General features: G+C 38.1%; 1 protein-coding gene across 3 annotated transcripts in view; it reads right to left on the bottom strand.

Moving 5' to 3' along the window:
* Positions 1 to 235: 235 nt before the first annotated feature.
* Positions 236 to 16549, bottom strand: part of PPP3CA (protein phosphatase 3 catalytic subunit alpha) — a 189807-nt gene continuing 173493 nt past the window's right edge. The window contains exons 11-15 of one of the 3 annotated variants that reach the window (XM_032685817.1): positions 14528 to 14554; positions 11196 to 11280; positions 7858 to 7955; positions 5205 to 5234; positions 236 to 1980 (exon numbers count right to left, since the gene is read on the bottom strand). In XM_032685817.1, the coding sequence (XP_032541708.1) occupies positions 1787 to 1980; positions 5205 to 5234; positions 7858 to 7955; positions 11196 to 11280; positions 14528 to 14554 (434 nt within the window). In that variant the 3' untranslated portion in view covers positions 236 to 1786. The remainder of the gene's footprint in view (positions 1981 to 5204; positions 5235 to 7857; positions 7956 to 11195; positions 11281 to 14527; positions 14555 to 16549) is intronic. The other 2 variants (XM_032685818.1, XM_032685819.1) reach the window with 2 other exon arrangements.

The following is a 16549-nucleotide window of genomic DNA, read 5'->3' as shown; positions in this document are numbered from 1 at the left end:
AAACCCAACTTCCTAATCAGAACTTGGGGGAAGTCTGCAGAAATTCAGTAGCCTAAACAGCTGGGTAATAAACAAACGTTTTTCTTAGTAAAGAACTGACCTTGAGATGCGAAACAAGTCATTCTTCTCTTACACCGACGGCCTTCTCCTGTCCAAAGCAAAAGAGAGAAGAAGCACACACACGCACGGCGCCTGTGAGCTTCTGTGACTGAGACAGCAAGAAAGGGAAGAGCGCTTAAGTTCATGCACATTTTTATTGAGTAGTAATATAAAATGCTTCTTTCATTGTTACAAGTGCATGCTTTGATTGCCAACATTTCGAAGTCAAATTACAAAGGCAAGGCTGTAGGCTGTAGTGAATTACTTGGGCACTTATACAATTGTTAAAAAATATCAATGGACTGTTTTGTTTTGTTTCCTTTTCTTTTTGAGAATGAACCAGTTGAAACCCGTAACTGATATACAAAGGGAAAAAAGTGAAAAAATTACACATTTTGTGGCACATGACAAAACAGAACAAAATGACTAAACCATTATGACATTAACAGTTATCATGCATTTAGAATTTCACATGTAACTACAAACTTATTTAAATTTCACAAGGTTTGCTAAACATGCTACCCATCTATATGTGCACTGACAAGCTTATGTTAAAAACTTTAAGAATACTCTCCCCCTTAGATTTTTCAAAGCTTTTTTTTGATTACAAAATTTCAAAGGCATTAAGCATTTTCTTTTAGAGAATATAAAGTACGCCAGTATACATACATTTCCAGTATAAGTCAGACCACTAAGCGCATTACAGTCCCATACAGGCCTATACAGCCATTTTTTCTTAAAAAACATGCATAGGCAGATTTTTACAGAATATAGATGCTTTTCACTGCACTTAATATGGTGTCTTGTTCACTATACTTAAAAATGCACCACTCATAAATATTTAAATTCAGCAAGCCACAACCAAGACTTGATTTACCAAAAAAACCCCCAGAAAACCTCCCAAACCAAACCCCCCTAAATATAAACAGCAAAAAAAAAAGATAAATGTTATTATTCCAGTTTTTTTTAAACGAAGAAAAAGATAATCGCTGCCAAATTAGTAAGATAAGTGTTATATTTAAAGAAGGGCATTGAAGCACACTAAAGAAACCTGAGGTAAGCATAATCTGTACAAAATTAAACTGTCGCTCTCGCTCTCTCTCTCACTCTCTCTCTCTTTTTTTTGGCATTTTAAACAAATTTCCAACATTCTTTTTTTTTCTTTTTTTCTCTATATTTTTAAAGACTGCCTAATTTATTTCATAGCCATTGTCTGACAAGAGTAGCAAAACATTATCAATAAATAGTCCTTATTTAGTTTGTACATTTTGTTAAAAATGTTTCGATGTTGATGTTGAGTGCTGCAACTGTAAACGTACAATAGTTAGTAAGAAATTAAACAAAGTTTTCATGTCCAGTAACATAATAAAAGGCCTTTCAGTAACATATCTAGACGTTCCCAATGCAGTAGGAAAACATGTTCATTCCCCTAACTTTGCAATATATACCAGCATGAGCTTTCATTTTTCTACAAGCATTTAAAGGCATATCCAAAGGAGGTGTCTCTCCCCCACCCCCCCTCCCACCAAATTAAAGTTGACGATCTCTTCGTAGATGATTTTTGTAAACTGAATCCAACACCTGGCCCCCAGAGCAAGTAAGCTATTATCAGAGGCAAGAACATCCCACTGCCGATGTGCAGCAACCCCATCGCGCCCTGCAGCTCAACCCCCCTCCCGGACAGTGGTCACTGAATATTGCTGCTATTACTGCCGTTGCTGTCCGTGCCATTAGTCTCTGTGGAGATTGCCTTGTTGATGGAGTTAAGGTTGGCATCGGATGGCACATCTCTGCGCGGAGGCATTCGCTCATTAATTCGATCTAAGCCTTTGGCCTCTTCGAAGCTAGTGATCTTATGCTGGGGTGAAAATCCTTTGATAGCTAAATAAAGGATTATTAAAAAGTAAAATTAGCAAGGTAAAACTCTCGGCAGCTTTTTCCCCAACTTAGCAACAAGTGTGAAAGTCCTTCTTTGTGAAGGCGGCAATGAGAAGATCTGACAACACGACCAACTCCTTACCGTGCTCAGAAAGAGCTGGGTGTTAACCACCGCCGTCTCTTGAAACACAACTATTTTTTTCAACACCATCAATTTCCAATACTTTCTTGTCCACTGGGGTTCAGCTTAGAGTGCCAAGATGCTGACATGAAACTACAGTTTGCAATTAGGAACCATGCTTAGGGCACAGCCATGAGCTGTGAGGTAGCATTTGTTGTCATCACAGCCTTAAGGACATTGTGCCTTGTCCTTACACCCTTTCATGAGCCAAAACTCCCACTTGACTTTCAAAAATCAGGGAAAAAGTGCTGGCTAGTTACAGATGGTGATGGCATGGTGAGGCCAGTTTGTGGGATATACATTAAAGCTATAGGAGATCTGGGGTGACCCTACAACAGGTTCTCAGTGCAGATGAGCTGCTTGTTGAATGCTCAGGGCAGTTACCCTCCCTGACACATTCCTGCACTTCTAGAGAGCAGGTTGAGTCAAACAGCAGTAACACTGTGCAACACGGACCCGGGGTATTGTCATTTTGGTACATTCTTACAGTTTAGCTTTGGAAACGCACTGACAAAAGACCAAAGTTCCAACTGATCCTGAGGACTTTTGATCTGCCCTTCAGTAGTGACATTGGTGAGGCCACACCAACCTTAGAAGGGAGCCACAGGCCGGGGAATGCATTCGTAGAGTGATTTTTATTTAATTTTATTCTCTCTTTAATTGAAGTGTTGGAGATCTTTAGATTTAAAGCAAAAGAGAAAAAAGCACTGTAGGCAAACAGCAAGTTACAGATACTTTTGTCATAGCCTTCTGTGTATTTTTCTCTTGTCTGCACCAAGTCAATGCGCTGCACTTCCAGAAGTGGCATTTCTGCTATGCCTCTATCATAACATGCCATAGAGCAGAAATGGTGTGTTAGTACCAGGAAACTGTAAACTCCCTGGAGAGAAAATGGTAGGGGAGTTTCAAAGATTAAATTCAATACTCCTTCTCCCCTTTTATCTTCTCTTTACCTCAAAGTACTCCTGCTCTCCTTCCAATATGCTGTCCTGATTTTGGACAAGCTGGCAAATTCTGTTAAAAAAAAGTGAACACATCCAAAACATCCCTGGTACCAATCTACCACTCCTTGCATTTTGGGGAGAGTAAAAAAAGCATTTTCACGCTGATAGTTTTGCCAACCATTCCTGTGAAAATTGATAGATCCCGTTTGCCTCAGGATTCAGTTCTTTAGCCAGTTTCACAAATGTTATATTGGAACTTTGTGAAGTGCACGGGTTTTAACACGTATTATACTTCAACTCAGGAAAACAATAAAAACATAATGGTAATTAGTCAAGTGAGTAGGGATGGAGCAGTGAAAACAGAACAGGCCCTAGAGTGAGTTTTCTTAAGGTTTGGGGTTTGGGTTGTTATTTGTTCTTACTTTATCCTCTACCACAAAAAATTAAGATGTCTAACAAGTACCCAAGCCAATCCCTTAAAGCAGTAGTTTAATGGATGGCTTTGGCTTTTGGCATTGAAGCCAAAACACTTGCTGTGTCCTGGAGCTTGACAGTAGCACTGCCCAGTTGGTGTTACCGGGCCCTGAATCAAACTGCAGAGGGACAACTGGTAAAGGGTGAAACTTTTTCCCCCTCAGAAGCTTCATCTATGCAGACAAGTCGTTGCAACTATGGTGAAGGTGTCTCACTAGCAAGGATGGCAAGTCTTGAAGGATTAACTTGAGGGGTGCATATTGCTAGCATGAGAGCAGATTCAATCAATTGTATTTCAAGTAGACACATTATCATCTGTAACACTAAGGAAGGTGCTCTGCTGTAGTTGCTGGTCAGACAATGAGTATTAGCAGGTTACATTGAGAATATACTAAAACACAACACATAGTCACAGAAAATCACAGAAAACAGCCAAACTGTCAACAAGAATGCACACTGCAGATTAGAGATTGCCGATAGGAATAGGTAATTCCAACATAAATAGCAGCTTACTCACTGCTATTTAGAAAGCAGTTGTATTTTCTCTTACTTGTTTGTTCTGTAATTTTATTCACTGCTTCACAAAATTCAAAAACAAATTCCACTGGCCAAAAGGGCACATCTTACCAACAGACAGCAATCATCAGATTTTTGTTTTAAATTAACTAAAAAAAAAATACCCACAGAAAATTTGAGAGGGGCAAGAACAAAATACAACTGAAGAATTTTGTTTTAAAGGGGAATTCTGAAAATTCTTCTTCCAAAACTTTATAATGCTGAATGAATATTGTGCATCTCCTTTGCAATACATAGTTACTTAGATTTTAAGTGTAGCATTAAAAATTGCTTAAGGGTTAAACTAGAGGTCTGTCAACAAAACACCATAGTTTTCAATACTGAATGCTCAGAAATCTTCCAAGGCAGCCAGTCACTTTATATTTGTAGCTAAAATGGTGCCTGTGTTAATGGTTGCTCTAATGTAAATATCCAGTGTGTAAACTGCCACTACCAGAGGAAGCAGACATCTTGCAGACAAATGTCTCATGTTGGTTTACTTTTAAAGAGAAACAGAAACATGCTGAACTGTAACAAAAGACCAATAAAATTTTTTTACTAGTTATCTAAAAGAAAGGAAACAAACTGAGGCAAAAAAATAGAAAAAGGGGAAAAGAAACAAAATCAACAAAAAGAGAGAATATTTATAAAAAGCTGTGTGTTTTCCTAGACTAGAGATCGCTGAGGATAGTTTGAGGCAGAGACAAGAGCCAGTCTCCAGCGCACAGCTTTTGAGTTATGTGTCACAAAGCTTTTATGATCTGCTGCCGTGTTATGTCCCTTGAAATCCAAGTTCCCTGATCCCCTCCTGTGGCATTATTCAGTGCTTCCTTCAACATACAGCAACTCCAACGTTATTGTAACTTTCAGAAAGAAAAAAATCTCAACTGCAGCAACAGAAAGAAAAACCAAAAAAACATTTTCCCCTTTAAAGCAATTACATTTTGGTTAATACCGAGCCACAATTGTTAGCCCAACACCCACACAATCTGTACAAGCTACAGCAAAATGAATACACCCAGCAGAGCCCTTATCTGTTGTGGTACCAACAGAAAGGGGACTGGCCAATTTACCTTCATCAGCCTCAATAGCCTCAACAGTAGCTGAAGAGAAGAAAGGGGTAGCAAAACGAATGAGAAAAATGAGCAGAGGATTTTAACTCTAAGAACAAGTCAGTGAATAGCAAAGGAGCTACAACACTAATGTTACTGTAAGTGCTGGATTTCGGCAAAACAGACACACAGAGAAATGCTTACACAGAAACAATAATTTGCAGATTGAATTAAGCTAGAGTTTGTTTTAAAGCAGAAGTTTCACAAGCTAGAAGTTCTTAAAGCCACATTTGAGTAGTTTTCTTTTGACTCAAAAGAACTACAAAATGTAAATGTCTTCCATATTGCACATATGACCTGAAAAGGTCATTATGTAATTCTCCCAGCTCTGAATAAGAGCAGTTTGATTTGCCCTGTCAAAAGAGAACAAAAAATGGCATAAAGCCATCATGCAAAATTCATACCACTTACAAAATCAGCCTGAAAAGTATTAGCTACCAGTACAAGGCAAAAGAGCCCCACATACAGAATTATTTTTTTTATCTCCCCTGACTAAAAGAAACCTCCCCACAGCATGGGACAGTTTGCTCAGAAAGCTCTGCCTTTGCTTGCAACCTTGCCCAGTCTGCTCCATATGTAAACAGCATTCTTCTAGTATTTTATTTAAATCAATGGATGTAGACATAAGATTGAAAGCTGTTGGACCCCCAGCATTGCAAAGCCTGGTCTGAGAGAGCAAAGTTTGTAACTGGGAGGTTGCTGCAGTGTTATGGAATACCATGTTACCACAGTTCTGAAACCATTCATTGTTCTTAAAGACATAATTTCATTTGAATCTCACCCATCAGCTTTGGTATGAATTTTTTATTTTACAGTCAGAGATTTAGAAGCTGATGCAACTCATCAAATGCAATCCAATATAGCAAATATTTTAAAAGAAATTTTGATTTTCAAGAATTTCTCTGATTTTGAGAATAGCTCCAGAAGTCAAGTTTTTAGGAATTCCTCTCTTCTTTTTTGTCTTATTTTCCCCTACATAAAATCCCAATTTTTTTTTGTAGTTGTTAAATATGGATTGAGATAAATTCTAAAATATCTATACTATTATCTTGCTGCATGGGGAAATGAGAGGATCTAACCCGCATGCACTAAGGTAAGCCTATGCCTCTCAAGCTGCAGAGCAAGAGAGATGGCAAAAATCAGGAAATGAAAACAATGCAAACTTAAAGAAACAGAAACATGATAACTAGGATGAGAAATCAAAATGAATAACCAGATCCAAACCAGCACTGACACATTAGAAAAAAAAGACGACTAAAATGTATACTTCCACAACAGAACATACTACTCATATTTTCTGTTAATACATATGGTAATATGTGTGCTTAACAGAAACTATGTGAACTTCAGAGTATTTGGTGAATGGGGTACTACGTGTTAACTAATGCAGAAGCTTGTGTATAGTAATGTTTTACTCAGCCAGAATACTGCAGTATGAGGAGATTTTCCTTTTAGCCATTGTAGCAAGAACTTTTGGCAATTTTCTCAAGTTCATTTCTATTCCTAGTATTTTGCCAGGGCAACAATAGCAGTTTCCTTGGACCAAATTTTCTGACAAACGTAAAGCAACTATACGGAGAAAAGCCTAGGTAAAGACGACAAACCCATTAAGAAAGGCATCCTGTGAAATCATATTGCAGCATTTTCAAAGCAGAACGTTACTATGTCCGTAAAACACAAGTCATCAACAAGAAAAAAGGGAAGGGAAAAACAGGGAAAAGAAGGTTTACCACTGTATACCTGAATCTTCTGGGTAAAAGAGACAGTAAAGTGAAAAATTACAGAGAAAGAATGCTCCAGGAAGGAAACAGGAAAACAAGAGGCTGAGACTGTGTCAGGGTTAGAAAGCATTTCTATTTCTTACATCTACTGTCAACAGAACCTCAATACATGAGAGACCTTTTAGTGTGCCTACAATATATTCTACAGCAGTACGCACAGAAAACAAAAGGAGAGTTTGCAGGAGTAAATGAAATATTTTGCAGCTCATTGTTCCAAAAGGAGTCAAAGGCAGCCCTACTACAGACTTACCAATTTCCTACAATACAAGAAGCACCTGGTATAAAACTGACAATCTGTATTGCCTTTGTGTACAAGGCAAACACAGTGTTTGTAAGAGCCTCCCTTCACTTGGGCTTAAATCAGAGAGAAACTGTTCTCATGCTGTCACTTAGAATTGTTAGGAGAGAAAATCTAATTCTAGTGCTATTTTCCATTGGTGATTCTCTGTGAGGAAGAACAAATCAGATAAAATACGAGTTTGAGTGTCATTATCTAATCTGAACCTTCATTATTCCATGTATCAAAGTCTGTTCTTAAAAAAAACCCAAAAGACGCTGCTGACTGTGGAGAGAGCGCACTTCACATGCAGTCCTGATCTACTCTTCTGAACAGCTGACTTTCAGGGACTCTCCCCTGGCCCTTTCCCTGGAAATCAGTGGTACATAATAAGTCCTGAGAAATGGCCTCACATGAACTGCTGTCAAATGCTCCAGCACAACAAACCGCCTGTTTTATTCTGTTCAGACAGCTGCCGTTACTTTTCTTAGGTTCTGCAGCTGAAAACCAATTGGTTTCTTCATATGTAACAAGACACAAAGGCAAACAGGCTTACCGCTTTGCAGTGTTTGTTTTCCTCCAGAGAGCACACCACTGGGCAGCATTCCTGTTGGAGTCAGCCCTTTCAGCGTCAGCACACTCTCACTCTCTTCTCTGTGAAAGTTAAAAAAAAAAAAAAGGAAAGAAAAAAAGAAAACCACAACAAAAGTAAACAACGTCCTTTTTTTAAAAAATATGGAACATGCTTTAGACACCTTGAGCTACACATGCCCTAATCCACGTGCCATAACCTACAATGATTTGGTAATCTCTAATCTCCTTACCAAGATAGACTGAATTGGGTGGTAACATCAGCACCAGTGCAGTTCCTCTCAGTGCTGTGTTAATCTTTGCATCCCACCACACACAGACTCCCATTATACTTAACGTTATAATCTGCATCTATGAAATAATATATATGCAAACCCACAAACCTGAGAGAAGAAGGACCAACAGGATCAGTTCTTGCCAACAATACATTTAAGCATCTTACACTGTGTGGTCCAAAATCAACTTACATTGTTGTTTTGCTCTTGTCTACACTAGCAACCAGCATTATTTACTGATGACCATCACTTAAAGAAAGGCAGCTAAAAGTTCATTAAAATTAATAAGCACTTTCACCCTTGCTAGTAGTGATCTTAATAGTTTTGTATGCGAAAAATAAAACTGGATTCAAGAAAATTGTTTTAGGAAACCTAAATATGTTTTGCTGGTTTCAAATACATACAGTTTTTAATACACGGCAAGAGGAATACAACAGCTCTATCCAGAGAAGCCTTTAAGTACAGCTTTCTACAAGGACTGTAATGCTGCCTGTGATGACATACTTTCTCATCAGCAAAACTGACCCCAATTCCTTAAGAGAAACCTATTTTGAAGTGCTTTACTTTGAAGTATATAATGACATTAAGCTGGAGGAAGCAAACACAAAGACAGAATTTAGTTCCACATTCACTTGAGGATAATGTGGTTTTGTCTATAAAAACTGTCTCTCAGCAATTCTACTACTTACAATTTTCTTTAGACCTATGTGCCCTGAATTACTCACATATTTCAAACTCTTATTTACCTACTATATATACTCTTCAAGTTCTATTTTTAGTTTGAAAATAATTCTCCTTTTCCTCACTTTTCTTTGTGTAATAGTCAAAATCAAATTGTGACCATTTCCCTTGCAAGTTTCACAAGCAATTAGAACTAATGAAACAGCGACATATTTTCAGAATTAACACAGTATTTTCATCATCAAGAATTGCACGCCAAAGTTTTTGCTTTCTCTTGATTATTCAGTTTATTTCATCACTCTCTTTTTTTTTAAATTAAACTGCAATGGGACTTTTAGCTTTACCCTCATAGGATAAGTTTATTCACAAAATTTTTATTATCTTTAAACTGCATATGCACAAGAAAGCTCTGTATCACAGATTCTGAGATTTTTTTAGCCTTCGGTGTTCCTTAATTTCTATTTGATGTCGCAGAATCACAGAATCTTCTGAGTTAGAAGGGACCCACAAGGATCATTGAGTCCAACTCTTAAGTGAATGGCCCATATGGGGATCAAACCCATGACTTTGGTGTTATTAGCACCATGTTCTAAACTACTGAGCTAAACTCAGTTTCCTCTCTATTTACATTTAAAAAGAAGGATAATAGACTGATTAAATATTTTAACCACCCTTCTCAGGGAAATATTAAGACTGATTTTCATCAGTGCCTTAAAATGTTGATATTCATTAATTATATATAATATAATTATATTCTGTTATATATAATAATATAAGTAATTAAAGAGGGCTCAAAGTTTCAAACTGTGATACACCCCTAAGATATGATGCTTATGCATCATATGTCACTTTAGACAGAACACATGCAAGAATTATTCTGTACCCTTCTTCCATTCTTGAAACCATTAAAAAGCTTCTGCCCCTTTTTCCTTTGAAAAAGTCTTTGACATATAGGTGATGCCAATCATCTGCAAGTTATAAAACCCCAAGTATATCAGCTCAGCATCCAATTTCAGATGCTTCTGCTTATTAAAGTTTCCATTTCTGTTGAAATAATGTTGTATTTCAAAAGGTGCTCCACAACAAAATACAACAGATCCAGAAGCTGTGGTTGAAGGTTATGGGAGAGAAAGCCAGGTTTCCAAACTTTGTTTGCTCCACTATCATCACAAAAAAATAATTGTTCTGTTTTATGAAGGTGGTGGCAATGTCAGCACCAGGCTCTCTGCCAGACTTGGTACAGAGGAGCAGGTGGAAACATTTGATTGCTCCCTTGTCTTGTTTAGGGAAAAGGAATAATGCCAACTTTTTTTTTATGGGCACATTTTGAAGTAGCTTGTGCATCACTAGTAATTCACATGTAACACTTTGGGAAAGTACTCCATCTCAGTATGCTATTTATAGAGATATCCTGTTGCAATCTGTGAGGCATGGACAAACTGCAGTGTCCACGCAAAGCCCTGATGAGAACCTGCCCACTGCTTGCATGCTGCAGGAGAGTTTCAAACCAAGCAAGTTTGAGAGTTTCCTCTAAAATTAGGAGTATATTCTTCAAGTAACTATTTTATTTATTCTTCTTACATCAGTCACACAATCACACGGATAAATTTTTTAGAACTCCCTTGATTTTCCACTAACCATAATAGCCATAAACTGACTACAGCAGAGCAATATACAGTTTCCTGAGGAAAAAAATCCCTCTGCTGAACTGTATTTTCCATATTTAGACTTCAGCACAGTACAGCATGTTTTCTCTTCTGCTCAGAGACATCAAACGGAGAGTTCTAAACATTGGATAGCAATTAGTTACTCATGTTCATGTGTTTGGGGGAGTGAAGCCCAAAGTAACAAGCTGCTGTTGCCTGCACAGCGACTTCCTGGATTTCTAGTTAAATGACCCTAATGCTTTCATATTTAGTCATCTTTACTCGTGGCTATAGCAACATCTGTGGGTGACAAAGTGGGACAGTTGGCTTCTTTTTTAATGAGAGGTGATGAGTAACATACCCTTTCTCCATGTTTAACTCTTGCCTCAGAGTGACTAGAAGATAATTAGTACACCTGATGAGCAATTTAAAAAGAAAAAGGTAATTGCAATTCTTTTTGCTGATGTCTTTTGTTTGTCTGTTTTCCATTCAGCAACAGCCCTGAGGAAGAAAACTATTCAGAGCCATAATAAATAGCAGTATTGTATAAATAAAACGATCTCTAAAAGGTTCAGCAAAACTCAGATGGGTGGTATACTAAAATAGCAAATCTGCTGTTTGATTAACAGCTGAGTGTTCTAAGTAACCATTCAAAGATGTCCGTTAACATTAAAAAAATCTGAAACAGCACAAAACCTTACCTTAACACTGAGAAAACTCTAGCCATTTTTCCTATTGCTCGTATCTTGTTCCTTATAACCTCCTTTCGAGCAGCAGCTGTTGCTCCTGTGGAAAACATATTAAAAACAGTTATAGGGATTTGTAAACAGTTAATCACTCTAAATACAAGAAACATCATATCAATGTTACAGTTTGGCAAACAAAGCCACATTTGTAGTCAAAACTGAAAACATTTTTTTTATTTACAGCTCAAGACTGAGCACTTTTGATCCTTTTTTAAAACTGCATGTTTTTTTCATCAATGTAATTTTCCATTTCAAAAATGTTTTCAGAGACCATACCCTATGTAAACAAGTTTCTTAGAAAACAGTCAAAATGCCAAAAAGATATCCAACATGAACTGTGCCCAAACCATAAGAAAAGTGATAAAGAAAAGTTAAACAACAATGGACTTAAAATCTATTTAATAATCTAATCATTTTAAGTAGGGAAAAAATCATGTCTCAATTTAAAAAAAAAAAAAAAACAACCACAAAAAATCCCAGGCAACAACCAACCAAACAAAAACCCCCCAAGCCCCAAACCAATTAGGTTAAGCTTAAAGCCAGGAAAGTCCATTGAGAGTTTTCCTATGCCTACTTAAAAAGTTTTTAAAAGGTAATAAAACCTAAAGGCAGAGTCCTGAAAACCAGCATGAAATGGTTGGGATTGTGTTGCTTGGCAGTCGGTAATGGCATTCCACAGAGCAACTTCCTTCTCATCACTCCTATGGCCTGCTCAAAATTACAATTACTTTGAAATTTGTAAACTCACATAATACTCTGCCTTTAAAAAAAAAAAAAAAAGAAAAAAGTATGATGCAACACAGACTACAGTTCAGCTGAGTTTGCAGGTGTACTTGTTACTTGGGTATCATCAAAATCTGTACATCCAAGAGAGAACCACCTGAATGGGAAAAGCAAATAATACTCATTTATCACAAAAAGGAATTTATTTTAATAAGGACCCTCCAGGTCCCGGAGAAAATGCCCTGTTATACTCAGAAGACCGGCTTCATTTAATTATTACCATCATAATCACATACATCATGAAGATTTCTCCCAAAGGTTTCTGAAGGACAGGTAACCTTGACTTGTACAGCTGCTGCCTGACAACTCCTGCCTCAGAAGTTCCAGAGCACAACCCAAAACCCCCTACACGTCACAGTAACACTTCCTTCTTTGCTACTCCAGAATTCAAGGACAAAAATGAAAATGGCTACTTTCAAATCCTAGCAAACTGATCAATTTTATAAAGTAGAGCCCATGACAGAAGCTAAATGAGCAGAAAGGGGCAAAAATGAGGAGGGCAGGAGAGGGGACAGCCCCAGGGATTGGCAGCAGGGATACAGTTGCCTGCAGGCACCAGGCATGGGAGTAAAGCGCTGCTGAACACAGGTGATGGATGCAAGAAGTGGAAAGCTGCTGGAGACAGAGCCATGAGGCCTTGCTTTGCAGACTCTCCTTTGCTGTATTATGAGGGCAAAGTGACCTCAGCTGAAAGGGCTTGTAAGAAAACACAGGCTCTGCTGAACTCAATGGCAAAAGCCCCATCTGCTTCAGAAGCATGTTTCACACGCTGCTCCTCCTTCTCCTCCTCCTCCTTCATGAGGTGCCAGCTGCTCTGGGCAGCGCTGGTGAGGTCCAACACTGCCAACCATGACATCTGCTGTGCAGTAACGCTCACAGTTTCAGTTTTCTCCACACACCTCTGCTGATAGCAGCCCCATGTCCCTTCTATCAGGCACTGTCACCTTTCCTACTGGAGATTTCCCAATTACAATTAAACTTTCAACTGTCTGAGATTACCACTGGAAATGGAAGCATTGCTTCGTTGTCCCTTCTATCAGGCACTGTCACCTTTCCTACTGGAGATTTCCCAATTACAATTAAACTTTCAACTGTCTGAGATTACCACTGGAAATGGAAGCATTGCTTCGTTGTCATCAGCAGATGACCAGGTGGCCTGGCTGATACCCTGACACTTCAGAAGAGGTGAAAAGGAGGTACTTTTTTTTCCCTCCTGTGCTTGAATTTCAAAGGATCTGGGTGCACCTGGTGAGTAATGTGGGAGGATGGGTAACTCTGGGGTGTGCCTCAAGGAGATTTGATTTTGGGTGAAAATAGACAATGAATTAAATTGTATGATGCTAATGGTTATGTAACACTCTATATTACTTCTTCTATGGCAGCTTTATGTCCATCACTGCACTAGGAACTTTGCTGCACCCATCTCCACCACTACAGTTTTGGGGATCTGAACCCAATGCTCCTTCAATCACCACATTAGTGAAGAATAAGCTGTGATGAAACCTGACAAGTGCAGTGGTGATGGAATCAGAACTGGCTTCAGCATGCAACAATCCAACACCACACACCATCTTTCCTGCCCTGAAAGACTGGTCTGAAGATGGAGCTCAAGCTCATGGAATTAATGAACCTAATGGACTTCTATAGGGATAGCCCATAGACTAAGGGAATGATATCTATGTGTTTATCTAGCAAAAATAGGAAAGATGATAGTGTATTGGAAAATGTGGGACCTAGTATGATGTAATACCAGGATACTGTCCTGGTTTTGGCTGGAATAGATTTAGTTTTCTCCCTGTTAGATACTCAGAATGATGGCTTTCAAATCTCCCACATATAAAGATAAAAATATAATGAAAGTGTATAAAAAATATAAAGATAAAAAAAGGATATGAACACTTAGGCAGAACTGTCTAATTCTAGACAATAAAGAGTGGGAGACACAGCTGTAATTCAGCTGTAACCAAATTAAATATAATATACTTGTAACAGCATAATGAAAAATTGAAACAAAACAGCAGTGATTCAGCTGGGTTTTTCAGGAAATAGAGAGGATACCTTCCTGCCTCAATTACTATGATCTCACAGAATTGTACTCTCAAGATACGCAGGACATGGTTTTCAGCCTTTCCTACCCTGAAAGTATTTAAAGACGATTTATCTTCTATTTTTCCCCCAAGTGTCACCATCCCTACTTGTTAATTACAATTCCACTCTGTTCTGGTAGATCTTATTAGTACATTCAGCCTTTTTCAGTCACTATTTAACTTAGTTGAACAGAGACTAAGACTAAAGTCTAGAAGATTTGAGAATTGAGAACTGGAAATATAGTTTTAGATCAAGAAACACAACAAGGGAAAAAAAAGACTATAAATGTAGGATTGAACAGATATAAAATGAGTAAAAAAGTCATACCCAAATCCCTCACTGGTATCCTAATATATATTATTTAGTTGAGCATTAGGAAAATTAATAAAATTTAAGCCTTCCAACTTATTGAATACCTTTCTTCTGTGAACAAATGGGATCTTCTTATGAATTCCATAAGAGGGGAAAAGAAAAAGATCAGTGATGTTTGTAGAATGAAAATAAAAAATAATACAGAACATTTGATAACATCAGTGGAAACGTAATGCTTAAGTAAAGTCTGAAAAACAGAAAAGAAACAAATTAAGCAGAGAACATCCAAAAGGAAAGAAACAGGCTGAAAACAATAGGAAAAAAAAAAGAAAAGAAAAAAACCTTTTCAGCTTAAAGCCTTGTTAGTAGGTTTTGCAGGAAACCAACATGCAGGCAGAAGACCAGCAGTGAAGCTTAGCCTTGGTGTTACCACCTCTCAAACATGGACTTTCTCCTACACTGCTTGCTGCTTTGACAAGGCTTAATCACTTCTCATAAACAGCCCCACCTGTTCATGTGGGGTGTGCCTGTATAATGACACCTCTTAAATTAATCAAGCCAATTCTTCCAGTTTATTTACATCTGATATCTGAAAGAACAGCTTACTATCATACCCATGTCTGCTGTGTCTACCAAAATCTGTGCTACCTACTGCATGTGTTCTTCTGTTCAAATGGTCCAGCAGCTTACAGTGAGCAAATTCAAATGCCACCACAGTACAAGGTATTGCATTTTAAAATCAACTGTCTGAGGGCAAGGCAAGTGCAGGACTTGGTGCTCAGGCACAACTGCAGCACAACACATGTTTTGGGGACACTGATAATCTAGTGCATACTACTAGGTTGGTCCAGCGGCAGAGCACACCCGTGGGCTGTAGTATGGCTCACATGAAAAATGGTTTCAGGATGAAATAATCATATCTAGCCAAATCAAAGAATGAATAAATAAATAAAAAGATCACATTAAAATGCCACTCTGTCACCAACTCACAGAAATTAAGTATACACCTGCTGGTCTGGAGGAAGAACAAATACAAACCATTGGGAAAATCCCTCCGCGTTCCCTCCCAGATAAAAATTAACTCGTTCAAGAGCTAAGACTCAGTAGGTAGCATCATGAACACCCTTGTCAAGGCATTGGTAAGTAACAAACCTAAAGACAAGGCCCTTGCTTTTGCTCGATCAGTCTCTGTGTGAGTTGCTGCCCCAGGCACAGTTTATTGTACTGAAGAGATGTGGCAAATGTTGTATGCTACTGTCCACAGCAGAACCAGCTTTTGATTGGCAGGAGAAGTTTGACTTGGTAATTCTCTTTAGGCTTGAACTAAAGCACTGTACTGGAAAAGCTGTTTTCCAACCAAGGAATAAATGCTTCAGCTAATGCTGTGACAATGGCTTTTCTGTGAGAAGGCTGTGAGCTACAGTGTTCAAGGCAATAAAAAAATAATGCAGGTAATTTAAGAGTGTTTTCATGCCAAATCATGATAAGGATGCTTACAAAGCAAGCAGTTTGCATTTGTGTCAAGTTGTTTATTACATTATTGCACCCTTTTAATTAGCAGCTTAGTTTATTCAATCAAATGCAGAAGGCCAGAAATGTTGCTAATTAAAATAAAACAGGACTCTGACTATATGCTGGCTCGGTAGAGGTATTTGCAGTTCCTGTTGCTAAGTGATGTGTTTGATGCACAAAACACACAGCACATGAACTAACATTTGCCCAAGACATTTTTTTCTGGATCAGATTATATTGCAACAGCAAACAGGAAAGAGAAAGTACAGCAAGAGGAAACTATCAGAGATAAGACAACCTGACCTATCATGTTCTCTCATTTTTAAAGCGAATGAAACCAGAAGGCCAATACAGGCCAGCAGGGACATATGGGATAAAGGGCATTACGATATTTAGGCTTTTTTCACACTAAGCATACACAGAAACAGCCTGCAACAAATTGATCAGATCCCCATGATGTGCTTCCTTAGGGAGAAAAAAAAAAGGTGGGGGGTAGGGAGAAAAAAAAAGGAATACATGCTGTTGAGCATCCTGCTCGTGGCTAGATGCACCATGCATGACTCAGAACTAAAAATAATAATAATTAAAAAAAAAGGGCTCACAAGAACACCATG

This window comes from Chiroxiphia lanceolata, chromosome 4, assembly GCF_009829145.1.
Source record: "Chiroxiphia lanceolata isolate bChiLan1 chromosome 4, bChiLan1.pri, whole genome shotgun sequence".
Lineage (NCBI taxonomy): Eukaryota > Metazoa > Chordata > Aves > Passeriformes > Pipridae > Chiroxiphia > Chiroxiphia lanceolata.
The sequence above is the reverse complement of the archived record's forward strand: the minus strand, read 5'-3'. Positions and strand labels throughout refer to the sequence as shown.